This window comes from Lolium perenne, chromosome 6, assembly GCF_019359855.2.
Source record: "Lolium perenne isolate Kyuss_39 chromosome 6, Kyuss_2.0, whole genome shotgun sequence".
Taxonomy (NCBI): domain Eukaryota; kingdom Viridiplantae; phylum Streptophyta; class Magnoliopsida; order Poales; family Poaceae; genus Lolium; species Lolium perenne.
Window position 1 is genome coordinate 43465695 of NC_067249.2, and position 13067 is coordinate 43478761.

At 43.2% G+C, this 13067-nt stretch overlaps 2 protein-coding genes across 2 annotated transcripts; both read left to right on the top strand.

Annotated features, from left to right (window-relative positions):
- Positions 1-6621: 6621 nt before the first annotated feature.
- LOC127321318 (uncharacterized) lies at positions 6622-9739 on the top strand. Its single transcript, XM_051350339.2, has 2 exons — positions 6622-6781; positions 8952-9739. The coding sequence occupies exon 2, from the start codon at positions 8966-8968 to the stop codon at positions 9518-9520; it is 555 nt and encodes a 184-aa protein (XP_051206299.1). The 5' UTR covers positions 6622-6781; positions 8952-8965; the 3' UTR covers positions 9521-9739.
- A 1139-nt stretch (positions 9740-10878) lies between these two features.
- LOC127321322 (GDSL esterase/lipase At3g09930-like) lies at positions 10879-11605 on the top strand. Its single transcript, XM_051350344.2, has 2 exons — positions 10879-11188; positions 11307-11605. Exons 1-2 carry the CDS (start codon positions 10879-10881, stop codon positions 11603-11605), a joined length of 609 nt encoding a protein of 202 aa, XP_051206304.2.
- Positions 11606-13067: the final 1462 nt, after the last annotated feature.

Below are 13067 nucleotides of genomic sequence, written 5' to 3' on the forward strand. Positions count from 1 at the left end.
GACAATGTTTTCCTTTTTTTGAGAGAGAATGCCTTGTGGCGCTTTATTAAACTTTAAATATAGTTACATCATCCATTACAAAAGGCAAAATGAAATCAGGAGATCCCGTCCCAAACTAAAGTTTGCTTCGAGAAATAAACATGCCTTGCTATTTCATGCGCCACCTTATTTGCATCCCTAAGACAATGGTTAAAACTTAAAAGAGATATCCACCATTGAATTAACCTTCAGGAAGCACTCAACCAAAATTGCAGAGTAAGGACTGCAGATATCAGAGTTACCCGTGCATGCCTCAATGAGCTCTAGGGAATCCGACTCGATGCAATCTACAAATGCACCCAGTTGCTCCAGGAACTCCAATCCCCTAAACAGAGCTAGCGCTTCCGCAGTAGCATCACTAAGGACATTTTGCAACAAACTTCCTGCACCAGCTATAGCCCCCCCTCTGCTATTTCGCAGGACAGCACCCGTCGCACCAGAACCATCATTGTGATAAGAAGCATCAATGTTTAATTTGTAAGAACCAGACATTGTTTTCCTTAAGTAAATGAGGATGATGTGCTTCCCGTCACTTGGTCTAGTTGTAACATCCCAAAAGTTCAAATCAATAAAAAGAACCATTTCCCATTATTCAAAAATTGGAACCAACAAAAACTTAAATTGATTTGTATAGTGTGCATAGTACTCATGCCTAAATGTGGTGAGTTTTGCCATGATGCTTGTTTGAAGTGTTTACCAATGATTCTAAAATCCTAACCATGCATAATGGAATCAAATAGGGACAAAGAAAAAGAAAAGAAAACCAAAATAACATCACATATGAGTCTATGGCCATTTTTGTAAAACCTTAACCTAGGCCATTTTACTTTGTGTAAATGGTTTGGAAACTACTAAACTCAAAATAATAACATTTGAATCAAAGAAATGCAAAACAAATCAAAAGAAAATCAAAAACCAAGTTACATGTGATAATGGTCATTTGTGCCATTTATATCAGGGTACCCACTTTGAGCCCCTGTATTAAGAGATTTCTACACTAAACTTGCTCAACTCTTTGCACCTCATCCAAAACCTCATCAAGATGAACACTTTTGGTATTGACCAACCTGGCTGATTCATTTTCAAATTCTTAGAAATGGCATGCAAAGAGGCAACATCAAACAGAATTAAGATCACACCAAATTTGGATTTCACCAAATCACTTCCACTTTGCAAACCAACACCACCCAGAGGTGCCAAACAATATTTGGATCACACCCATAAAATATTTTGGCCAAATTCAAATTTGAATTTCATGCGGCCATTTCATCAAACACCTTGTGTGCCCAAACCTGCCAACTCCATACACTCTTATATCCAACATGTTTTAGCCTAAACCATCCATGCCTAGGTCATCACCAGCCTCCTGTTGCACCTAGTGAGCAATGCCAAGCACCAAAGACCATGATCATGCATGATCATGACCGGTACCAAACCATGTCGTGGCATCATGCCACTCACCCAAGTCAAACCCCTCTCCTCTCACTTCTGGCTTGCATCACCTTGTCCTTGACCTTCTCCTCATTTTGCTGAACACGATGGACACAACCCTTGGCCAAGGAGAGAAAGGCAACGGCCAGGCCAGGACGTGCCCGCGTCAGCACTGTGACGCCAGAGCGTGCACGGCCATGTCCACGGGCACGCTAGAGCGTCGTCTCGCCCCGTCAGCACCGTCCTCCCCTTGAGCTCCTTTTCTGCACCGAGCATCATCACGCCACCGTCTACCTCCCAGACACGCTCAAATGGACCGGAGAGCCCTGTCGCCGTCGTCCATGTCGACGACTTCCGCCACGGTACTGCCAGCCTCCGTCACTCTCCTGCTCGTGTCAGCCCTCTGTTTTCTGTGCAATCAAGCCTGTCGTGCTCGCCGTGACGTAGAGAACACCGCTGCGTCATCGCCCAAGCCTCTCCGCCACTGTAGCGACGTTGCCATGGTCGACCTGCCCCGTGCGCCTCGGCACCTCGTCGCCCCTCTAAAAGGAGCACTCCCCCGTGCTCAACCTCCACACCATTCGCCTCCTCTCCTCTCAGAACCCCTCCACGAGCATCGCCACCTCCCAATTTCATCGCCACTGCCCCAATTGATCGCCGGAGTACCGCGGAGCCACCGCAGAACGAGCCGTTGATTGGAGCCGCCCCAGGAGACGTCGCCGGTACCAGGAGCACCGCCGTCGTCGACAATCTCGCCCTGCATCAACGCTGATCATCGCCGGACCTCCGGTGAGCCGCCGACCCCCTAGTGCTCGCCGCTAGTAGCGCCCGTGCTCGCCGTCGACGACGACGATCATCGGCCGTTAGATCCTCGTCTAATCCTACGGTCCATCGAGAGCATACCGTTTCGCTGTTTCAATAGCCACTGACCGGTGGAGCCCACTGTCAGGCGGCCCGTGCGTGCGAGACGCGTAGCTGGGCCGGCCTGTTATTTTTTTTCTCTCACTGGCCCATTTTCGTTTCCCGCCTAAGCCCACGATTTGAATTTGAATTAATTCATTTAGTTTAAATTCAATACTGATGCCATGTTCAAAATTAAATAGAACAAGATCTACTGAGCCAAAAATTGTGAATTAAATATTGTTGGAAAGCTTAGGAAATTATCTAGCCAACTACGCTGGTCTCAACCCTAGATTCATTGTATAACTCATGTAGTAAAAATAACAAGGCAGTAACTTTTCAAACTTCAATCATTTATTAAAAATCAACCATAAATTATTTTGAGTTGATTCCAACTCTCATAATTCACATTTCAAAGGTTCTACATGATTATGTAAAAATATAGCATAGTTGTTTACTGTGATCATGGGCTAGAGCAAAATAATGGCTATGTGGCCATTTCTAGTCCATTTAAACTACCCCAAATTATTTATTAAATGGTATGAGAGGTATCCTCTCATTTAAATCAATGTCCCAAGTAATCCAATGTGAGATAATGACCTTGGTATATAGAACCTCATATTTGATTACTTAGTGATATTAAATTGTTTCTAAAGTAGTGATTAAAATGGTATGAGATATTTTATCTCATTTAAATCATTTTCCCAAATGGTAAATATGAAGTGGTGACTTAGTTCAACATGATCTCATACTTATTATTTGAGGAGATTAAATCTTAATAAGATTCAATGAGAGGAAATTATTTCTCAAAGGAAATAAATAGAAACCCTAATAAATATTTCTATGAGAGGAAATTATTTTTCTTAAAAGAAAACAAAGCCAACCACCATGTTAATAATGTTGTGATGCTATATTAGCTTGTGTGATCCCTGTGAGTGTTAAGTCTAGTACTTAAGCATTGTTTGGTGATTACATACCTCGTATCCGTTTATAGACGCTAGTACCGAGGGCTGCGAGGAGGAGGAGGTCTTCTACGAAGAAGAAGAAGAATAAAACTTTGATCACTGTACTAATCAAGGCAAGCTATACTCTTGCAACCTACCCTAATGCAAGCTCTACTTGAGCAAGGCACCATTGCAATGTTAATTTTGTGTTTAAGGATTTTACTTTCCAAGCCCAAGTTTTTTTTATCTTGCAAAGCTTTTGCTTTGGTTATCACGGTTACTTTTATAGTTAACCTTGGTCTAGATATGAAGTATTACAAGAACATCAAAATTAGCCTAGAGAGTTACAAGTTAGTTAGCACCCCTCATGACTAGTTGCTAGTGCTAAAACTAAAATTGACTACTCTAGATGGGAACATGTGAATCAAATGACTTTGAAAACCTTGGAATGATAAGTCATTCTATTGAAAGATTTTGAAGGCGAATATGACTTGAATGACTTGGTGATTTCGACAAAAACTGATGATTGGGTTCGGATACGATACCACTCCAATTTTAGAGTACCCCCACAATACCTGATTATGGGTAGGACTTAACTGGAAATTTATGCACTTTAGTATGGGTTCCCTCTAAACAAGCGTCATAGGGGTTATGCCGAGGCTGGCACCGTGAAATGTAAAATGACGTGAAAATGAGGTGAATGTCTTACCCAAGCCCTGTGCAGTTCCCAGGGTGGCAGATTGCTATTACTGGGAGGCCAAGCTCATGGGGGAGGTGCCTATACTAGGGTATGTAAGTGAAAGGTTAATGGTTGATGATCCGCATACTGAGTATGATTATTCAGGGCTATCCCTGACGGGTGTAATCAAATGTTGTGGCACAAGTGTACAACCTCTGCAGAGTGTAAACCTATTCGAATAGCTGTGTCCGCGGTTATGGACGGTTGGATGGCCATACTGTTCCGTTATGAGATATTTTTCTAATAATGAATGGTGAATTGAAAGGTGAATTTGACTTGATCACAAAAGAGTTGTGGGAATGACACTAATGTTCCCACTTGAGTTAGTTAGGCAAATAAAGAGTCTTTTATTACTAAGTGCTTATGAAATAAAATTGGCTTTATGCAAATGAACCTAGAGGTTAGAACCCCATTGATATAGTTAATAATGCTTACACTAGTATTAGTTTGCGAGTACTTTAAAGTACTCATGGATGTGTCCCTGGCTATTCAAATGGCCAGACTATGAAGAGGAGCAGCAGTATCAGGATGATGGACAGCAGGACGTCTATGATAACTAGGATCGTCTCCTAACGTTAAGCGTTGCCTGTGGAATAGATGGACCACTACTACGTATTCCCGCTATATGTTGTGTAATTGATCCTTAGATCAACTGTTGTATTAAGACTGGATCATGTGATCCTTTGATGTAAGACTATTATGGTTTGTAATGAATGATGTGCTGTGATACGAACTTATTATGTCTCGCAAAAACAATCTTATTGGGATTGCGATGTATGGCATAATAGGCATCTGGACTTAAAAATCCGGGTGTTGACACTAGTTGTCACCCAGGTAGCGTCTGCTGGGCTGGCCGGACGAGTCTTGCGGGCTGTGTGCATCGCAAGACGAGACCCGTCCGTCTCCTTGTCCTCCGAGGCCTGCTTGGTATGTGGGCTAACAAATACACCATTTTTTTCTTGTTTCCCTAATTTTCTGGCCAGTCCTATACACCGACCAGGTCGGTGCCGATGCGGTTGCCACACACCCTGGTTGGGTATTGGGCCTGGCCCATTTAGCATTTTTTCGATTTCGCTTTCTCTTTCATTTTCTCTACTTTTTTTTCTTATTTGTTTTTTCTGTTTTCTGTTTTATTTTCTTTCTTTCTGTTTATATTTTCTTTTGTTCAAATTGAAAAAGTCTATATACGAAAAATGTTTAAATTTGAAAAACGTTCAAATTTGAGAATTACTAAAATTGGAAATTGTTCAAATATGAAAAATGTTCAAATTCAAAAATTGTTCAAATCTGAAAATCGTTCATATTCGAAATTTTTTCAAATTCAAAAATTGTTCTAATATGAAAATCTTTCAGATTCGAGAGTTGTTCAAATATAAAATTTGTTCAAATTTAGAAATGTTCAAATTTGGAAACTGTTCATAGAAAAAAAAATGTTCAAATTAATAAAATTTCAAATCTGAAAAATGTTCAGATTTTTAAAATGTGATTTCTTCTTAATTTTGAAAATATTAAAATTTGACAAATGTTCAGATTTTAAAAAGGATTTCTTTTAAAAAAGAAAACAAACAGCAGAAAACAAAAAGAAACGAAAAAAATGGCTTACCTGATGTTGGGCTGCGGCCCAGTTGGTAACGCGGGGCGCGCGGGGTGTGCGGTAACCGGATCGGCACCGACCAGCTCGGTGGATAGCACCTCCCTAATTTTCTAGTTTTTCCTATTTTTTTTAGAAAACAGTTCAAAAGGCTTAAATGGCCAGCCCGTTTAGTTACTGGGTCTTTCCTGGGCCGCCATCTAGATCTAGATGTTTATATTTCCATTCTGTGCCGGGCCGGCCCCTTGGGCAGGTCTTCCCGGGGGGTGCTTTACACCGACCTGCTCGGTGGGAAGCGACGAACCGCACACCCCCTCGGTCGTTGTTGGGCCCGGCCCATGAGCGCGGTTTCAGATCTGAACAGTTTTTTTATTTTTTTAGATTTGAACAATTTTTAAGTTGGAACAAATTTTAAATTGCAAACTAATTTTAAACGGAACAAATTTTGAAAATTTATTATTTTTTATATATGAACAATTTCCGAAGAACATTTTTTAAATTTAAACAATTTTCGAATTCAAACAATTTTTATATTTGAGCAATTTCGAATTTGAAAAAAATCATATTGATTTTTTTTGTATTTGAATAATTTTTATACTTGAAATTTTTTCGAATTTGAACAATTTTTGAATTTGAACAATTTTTGTACTTGAACAATTTTGGAATTTGAACAATTTTTGTACTTGAATAATTTTCGCATTTGAACAATTTTTATACTTGAACAATTTTCGAATTTGAATTCTTTTCGAATATTTGAGATAGAAAATTTTACATTTAAATATATTTAAACTTAAAAAATTAAATCTTAAGAAAATAAAAATAAACGAAAAAGAAAAAGAAACAGAAAAAAAGAAACAGAAAACATAAATAAAACAGAAAACAGAAAATAACACGAACTGGGCCGACCAGGCTGGCCCATACCGCGCGCGCGGGGGTGTGCGGCGCGCGGTAGCCACCGACCTGGTCGGCATATAGGATTTGCCGGTCTTCCCGACACCGATTAACCCACGACCAAACACCCCTTCCGGACTCTTCTCCTCCACCGCCGGAGTACGCCTCGTACCGGAGCTGCTCTCCGGCCTGCTCGTCCTCCCCTCCATCGCATCCGGACCGGCTGCTCCTCCCCCCTTCCTATCGGTAAGGAAGCCCTAGCCTTGCTTCGATTGTGCCTCCTTCTTGATTCGACCTTCTGCCGCAAGAACCGAGTCGAATCGAGGTCAGCCGGATCTCCCTTCTCCGAGATCGTTCTCGCGTCCCGTCGGTAGTGTAGGACTGCCGTGGGGCGCGGGGCTGCGACCCGTCCAGCGTATTAGTATTTTGCCCTCTGTTTGGCACCGAATTCAGGGAGATTGGGGAGCGATTCTAGACGGGACCGAATTGACCATGCCACGCGGGTGACGCAGCCTAGAGGGATGCTGTAGACTGCAGTTGATGATGCTTTAGCGCCCTGTTGTCAATCCTCGAGGGCTGTTACCTACAGCTTCTGATTCGTATGAAAGAGGTCAGACAGGTTGCCCAAATTGGATAGAAGTGCTCTTCTTCATCGATGCATCGTGGTACATTTTAGGCTTGCTGTTGAATCGATTAATACAACAATTCTGTTTTCAGCTATACAATACTGTCCGATATAAGTGTTGTTACTACCTCCATGTGGATATATCCCAGCATGGAGTCGTCATCAGTTTATGAGCTGCTAGACCCTGGTACACAGGAGAACAAGATTACAACACCTAGTTACCCAACTGACTTTATTAGCTATGTGGGAATTCTGTCTTTAGCTAGGAACAATGTTACAATGTTACTGTCTCGGTGTGGATACTGCCAAACATGGAGTCGTAATCGGTTTACTGACTTATTTTACACGTGCGGTTCCACATTTTATTTTCTATATCCATATGAGTGTGCTTGTATGTGTTCATGTACATTTATGTGCTAGGCCCTAGTAGAAAGGAGAGCAAGACTAGGAAACCTAATTATCTGTAGATTTCTGAGCACAAATAATTTATCTGTGATTAGTGTTAAGAACTATTGTGCAAATAAGTTGCGGATGAAGGAATTGCAGGAAGATACTGTTGGTCCATTTGAATAAATAATTCACTCAATAATTTTAGTGGAAACTGTTTGTAAAACAATACTAAAATAAAATATGATGCAATCAGATGAATCTGCATTTGCACCTCAACAGTTTGTGTTCTGGCCGGCTACGTAGGTCGTCTTTAAAATGTAGAGAAACCCTCCACAAGAATACAGGGGCATGCACAAGAAAGCAAACAACGGAAGGAGAGAGATTGATACATTCCGTGCCTTCTTCTCCACTGTGGGCCAGGTATGGCGTCAATACTCTTCAGGCTGGTGTTGTGAGCTCTTCTCCTCCCCTGCCCTCTTTGGTTCCGGAGCAGATATCATTATCCCCTACCCCTCCTTTGTTTGTTTGTGTGGTTGACTGGTTTCTTTAAGAAAAACATTGAACTCATCCAGATCTTTCTTCCCCTCCAGTTCATCCGCATGTGCTGCTTTTTCTTTGCGGTATCTTTACAGAAAACATTGCGGTGAACATGAAACTCAATCCACATCTTTCATCGTCCTCTTTTGCGTTTTTCTGGCGGACCTGCCGCGCAAGATCTTTGGTCTTCCCCTGGAACCGATGAAAAAAAGTGGATCACTTCTTATGTACTCGCTCAGAATGATTCTTCTCTATCTATATTTCATGGCCTAATCCTTCCAGTTTGTTGCTGAGAGACTTGTTTGCTTCCTTGCCCTTGCATGGTGTGGAGTTCTAGTATTACTTCCAAATACTTTGATCCTTCCACCCCTATTCAGTTGCTTCCGTAAGAGCAGCCATCAGGTCCCTAGCGTTTCTTGAAAGATGCAAAAGAGCGAGTTATTATTTGTTTGCACGCATTTGTTTATGTATGTAGGATCTGAAAGCTAGAAAATGAAATGATGATTGTGCTAATCCCTGACCTAACCAGGAAGCATTCTACAATTGTGTATGCCCTCCTGTTTTTAATGTGAAATTTTGGTGCAGGGCATATATATTCATTGACTGTTATGTAACATTAATAGGCATGCATGATGCCTTCAAATTTCTAACTGAAAGCGTTTTGTGTTCTAGAGTTGTGCTCTCATATTGTCATTGCCCCTCAAATCGTCTATTTAATTTGCGGATAATACTGTACTGGATAGCATTCAATATAGAGCCCAGCCCAGGTGTTCACTAGTATTTAACATGCCTGATACCTTGCTTGCTTGAACCTCCAAAAATATTGCTCTTAATGCCTGAATTTTTCTCTTGATGATATTTCAGAATTCTTGTCTGCCATGGGTGATTACAAGATCCAGATAAGCACCGAGTTGATCAACCAGCTCGCCCGCGATGATGAGAAGGTGAAAAGGAAGGTCAGGAAACCCAAGCCTAAGAAGGCTGTGGAACAACGAGATGGGCCTCAGGACAATGGCAGGGAGCTTCCAGGTGAGCCCAAGATTAACCCCACTCCTGCTCCTGGGTGGCAGCTGCCACCCCCCTTGTACCTGCCAGCGACCCCTGCGCCTCCGCCACCACCGTCGCCCACAATCCAGGAGGTGGAGGCCATACGCACCATCGTGGCAGAGAGTGAAAAGGTGCTGGAGAAGCTTGACAAGCAGGGGGCCGGGATGCAGCAGGAGCTCACCAGGAGAGCCAAGGAGCTGCACGACCGGGAGTTCAAGCTGCCCTACCAGAACCCAGTGCCGTGCGCCGACGAGAAGGCGGACTGCCGCGAGTGCTACGTGAGCAATGCTGCCCAAGACCCACTCAAGTGCGCCGAGGCTGTCAGGAGGTTCGAGGCGTGCGTCCGCATGGCCAGGCACAGCGGCGGGGTGCAAGTTGGTCAATAGTACCGTAGCTAGTCGTAATGAGTGAGTGAGCCGGCACACGATTTTGCGTTGAATAATCTGAGTTTTTGGTGAGACCTGAAACGCCATTGTAGATCAATTATGGTTAAGGGATTGCTAGGCACCCGTTTACTGTGACACGCCTGGGTCAGTGTCCTTGAATTTACGGGTTCCATGTTACATACTTTCTGCTGCAAAATGGACATGAATTGCAGGTACAAATCAAGTAGTAGTTTTTTTTTGTAGCTTTAGGCTTAAGCATGTTGCTTTTCACATGATCTCAATATCTCATCATCCCATGTTGAGTGGATTACTGTTTGCTATTAAAAATCCTGATGACACTTGATGACATATTGAGATCAAATACCGGGGCCTAGTTCTTAAATTTAGAGCTTGTGTGGAATTTTTCCAGATGAGAAGCCCAGTTTTCAAATATGATAGCAAGTTTATGTCTAGAGCGAGAATAAAAGTTCACAACTCAAATTAGTGAGTGCTAAGCAGTTAATCAACTTTAAATCATCTTTATGCTATTTCTATACTCCTTACTGATGTATAATAGAGTTTATTGGAACAGCCTACTCGCCATATTCCTAGAAGGAAAAGAAACTTGTGACATCACACTGCGAGCAGCCACGCTGATACTTCAGTTCGTGTCAAACAGGACCAAAATGTTCACGAACTTGAGATTTCCCTACTTCTGTACTTAATCTGGACAAGTATTGATATTGAATCAAATAAAATTTGGGCTTAATTGAATGTAATTTGTCCGAAAAAAATCTACGTTTGGCCAGACTTCCATAAGTAATAAGTTTGCAGATCCACCATTATGCTGTGTAGCGGTGTTCGAGCGGGCGTGGGACTAGTTTTATCGATTTTCTTCTGGTTTTTGCTAATTAACTGGAAACATTTCTCTTCTTGACTAAAAAAATAAACGTTTTTGCCTTCTCATCATCTCATCGGTTAGAACGAGTTCAAAGGAGAAAGCCCCAAGGGTCCACCGTATGCAACGAGGGTTGTTTGCTTGGCTAGTGAAATCCGTCTCCGACTGTGCTGTACATCCCTGGCGCGTATCTGTGACTCCGTGCCCGATACTGTAGGCACGTCTAGCTATGGTTTCCGATTCCGACCGATAACGCGAGTCCGTTTACGACTTCACCTTCCTGGTGTTTGAGCTTTGCGTTGCTGGTTCCATAAATAGAAGAGAGGAGCGCATCGAAGAGGACAAGCTAGCTCGAGTTCCTGATTTCGACCTTTTCCGTTCCCGACCAGCAAATTCGAGGACCCTCGCCTCGGGCCAGCGCGCGGGTACCTAGCTACCACAGAAAGCCAGTTCGGCGATCCGCCTTCGAAGCACCGGAGGCATGAAGCTTCGTCCGGCCGTCCTCGGCCTCCTCCTTCTCCTCGTCCTTGTTCTAAACCCCAATGGCGCGGAGGCCCGGCCTGCCCCTGCTGGCGGCCATCCTCAGAAGAAGCTGTCGAGCTACAGCTTCTTCGTCTTCGGGGATGACTTCGTCGACAACGGGAACCTCCCTCTAACAGACCCCGTCACCCAGATGTCGCGGCAATGGGCCTACCCCTACGGCTCCTCCTACGTTGACGCCGATGGAAACCCGCGACCAAATACTCCGTCGGGACGCTTCTCCAACTACCAAATCCAATCCGATTTCATGGGTAAGCATTATAATTCCCTCATACTCACTCATGTGCTATACAGTACCTAGCTAGTAGACTAGTACGTGCGTCATAATTAACACTGCGTATTGCTTTATTTCTACGTACGTACCTGCAGCAACGATCTTGGGGCTCGAGGAAGCACCTCCGGCGCATGCTCTGACGGCGGAGAAAACCTGTGACCCGTCAGGCATGACCTTCGCCTATGCTGGCGCTGGCGTATTGGATAGCTCGTCGACGCACAAGGTCCCCACCCTTGCCAAGCAGGTCGACACTTTCAGGAAGATGGTCAACGACGGGATCATCTCTGAGCAGCAGCTCAGTCGCTCAGTGGCCCTCGTGGCCGTCTCCGGCAACGACTACCGCGGGAGCTCCAGCAACATTGGCCTAAGCACCCCCAACGATGTGAGTAGCTAGCAACAGTTCAAAGCATGCATACATAGATTTCAAATGACTATTTTGTTTGTGCATCTTAACTAATGTGCTAACTTTTCATGTATATATGCAGATCAATGCTTATATTGGGAGGGTGACAAAGGAGATCGCAGCCAACGTGGAGCAATTGCAGAAGCTAGGGATGACAAAGGTTGTCGTCAATAACTTGCACCCCGTCGGATGCACACCATTGCAAACACGGACTAACAACTACACCGCCTGCGACGTCTTTGGAAATTTGGGTGCATCCGTCCATAACAGTAACCTCAAACAAACGATGGAGGGCAAGAAAAATGTCCACGTTGCCGACCTCTACACCGCCTTCAGTAATATTGTGGATACAGCCCCAGGTATGTACATACATGCATGCATGCATGCACAAGTGCCCAAAGTATTATTTATAAGATTTTGGATATATAGATGGATTTGAATGTGCGTTTGCTGCCTTTAAACTTTCTTTTATTTATGTACACGCAGGTAAAGGCCAGGAGCTATCTAAACAATTCAAGCGCAAGCTTTCGCCGTGCTGCGAAAGTTTTGATTCAAACGGTTACTGCGGACAACAAGGCGATTCCTCGGAGCTTCTCTACACTGTGTGCGACAAGTCCAATAAGTTTTTCTACTGGGATGACATGCACCCTACACATACAGGGTGGGAGGCAGTGATGAAGCAATTGGAAAAGCCCTTGAGAGAGTTTGTTGTTCAAGACTAGACTAGATAGGTTCCATGATATTCGTAGAGCTACCGATGCAAGCTCAACATCTTCTAATTGTTTTTCTAGGATTGCAGCTTACTTAGTTTGGAGTATATATTTAAAGCTAGGCTATGGGTTTTCTTGTATCTGAAGTCAATATGTTCTTTATTTACGTGACTTTGTCTTCTTTTGTGATTTTTTTTTGGGTTCATGATCACGTGTACACCAAATATATGTTGGAGGCCCACTTCCGTACACCTCCTCCTTCCCCTTCAAACTCAAACATATCAATGGTTGAGATCGCTCTTTACCCCTTCGCAAGCTTAATTACAAAGTGGTATGGGACATTATGAGCTCCTGGTATGTCTTGGGAGGGTGATATACCGACCCGAAACCTATATGTTTTAGCTTTTTTTAAATGACCATAAATAAAAATGTTCACATAATGAATACTACTCTACTATAGTTGCCAAGAAAAAAAAATCTCTCCGGCTCAAATTAGTAAAGGAAACCATATACTTGTCCAATATAAGTATACTCCTAAGTAGTGTGAATTAGTTTTGGCGTAAGGGGTTTTACTTTTTTTTCCTATTAGGCCTATGAGCCCAAATGAGACCATGGAACCAATTGGTCATATGGCAACTCAAAAAGTTGCACCTGGAACATTAGCAGAGATATAGAAATTCACCCATACTTAAAGTTCTCCGGTGGCACACTAGCGTGTGAATTGTCCTAATCCCACGCATGCA

Excerpts from the sequence above, each read along its gene's own strand:
- LOC127321318 (XM_051350339.2), top strand. The coding sequence starts at position 8,966 with ATGGGTGATTACAAGATCCAGATAAGCACCGAGTTGATCAACCAGCTC.
- LOC127321322 (XM_051350344.2), top strand. The coding sequence starts at position 10,879 with ATGAAGCTTCGTCCGGCCGTCCTCGGCCTCCTCCTTCTCCTCGTCCTT. Across the intron at positions 11,189-11,306 it reads AATCCAATCCGATTTCATGG|CAACGATCTTGGGGCTCGAG; the intron begins GTAAGCATTATA and ends ACGTACCTGCAG.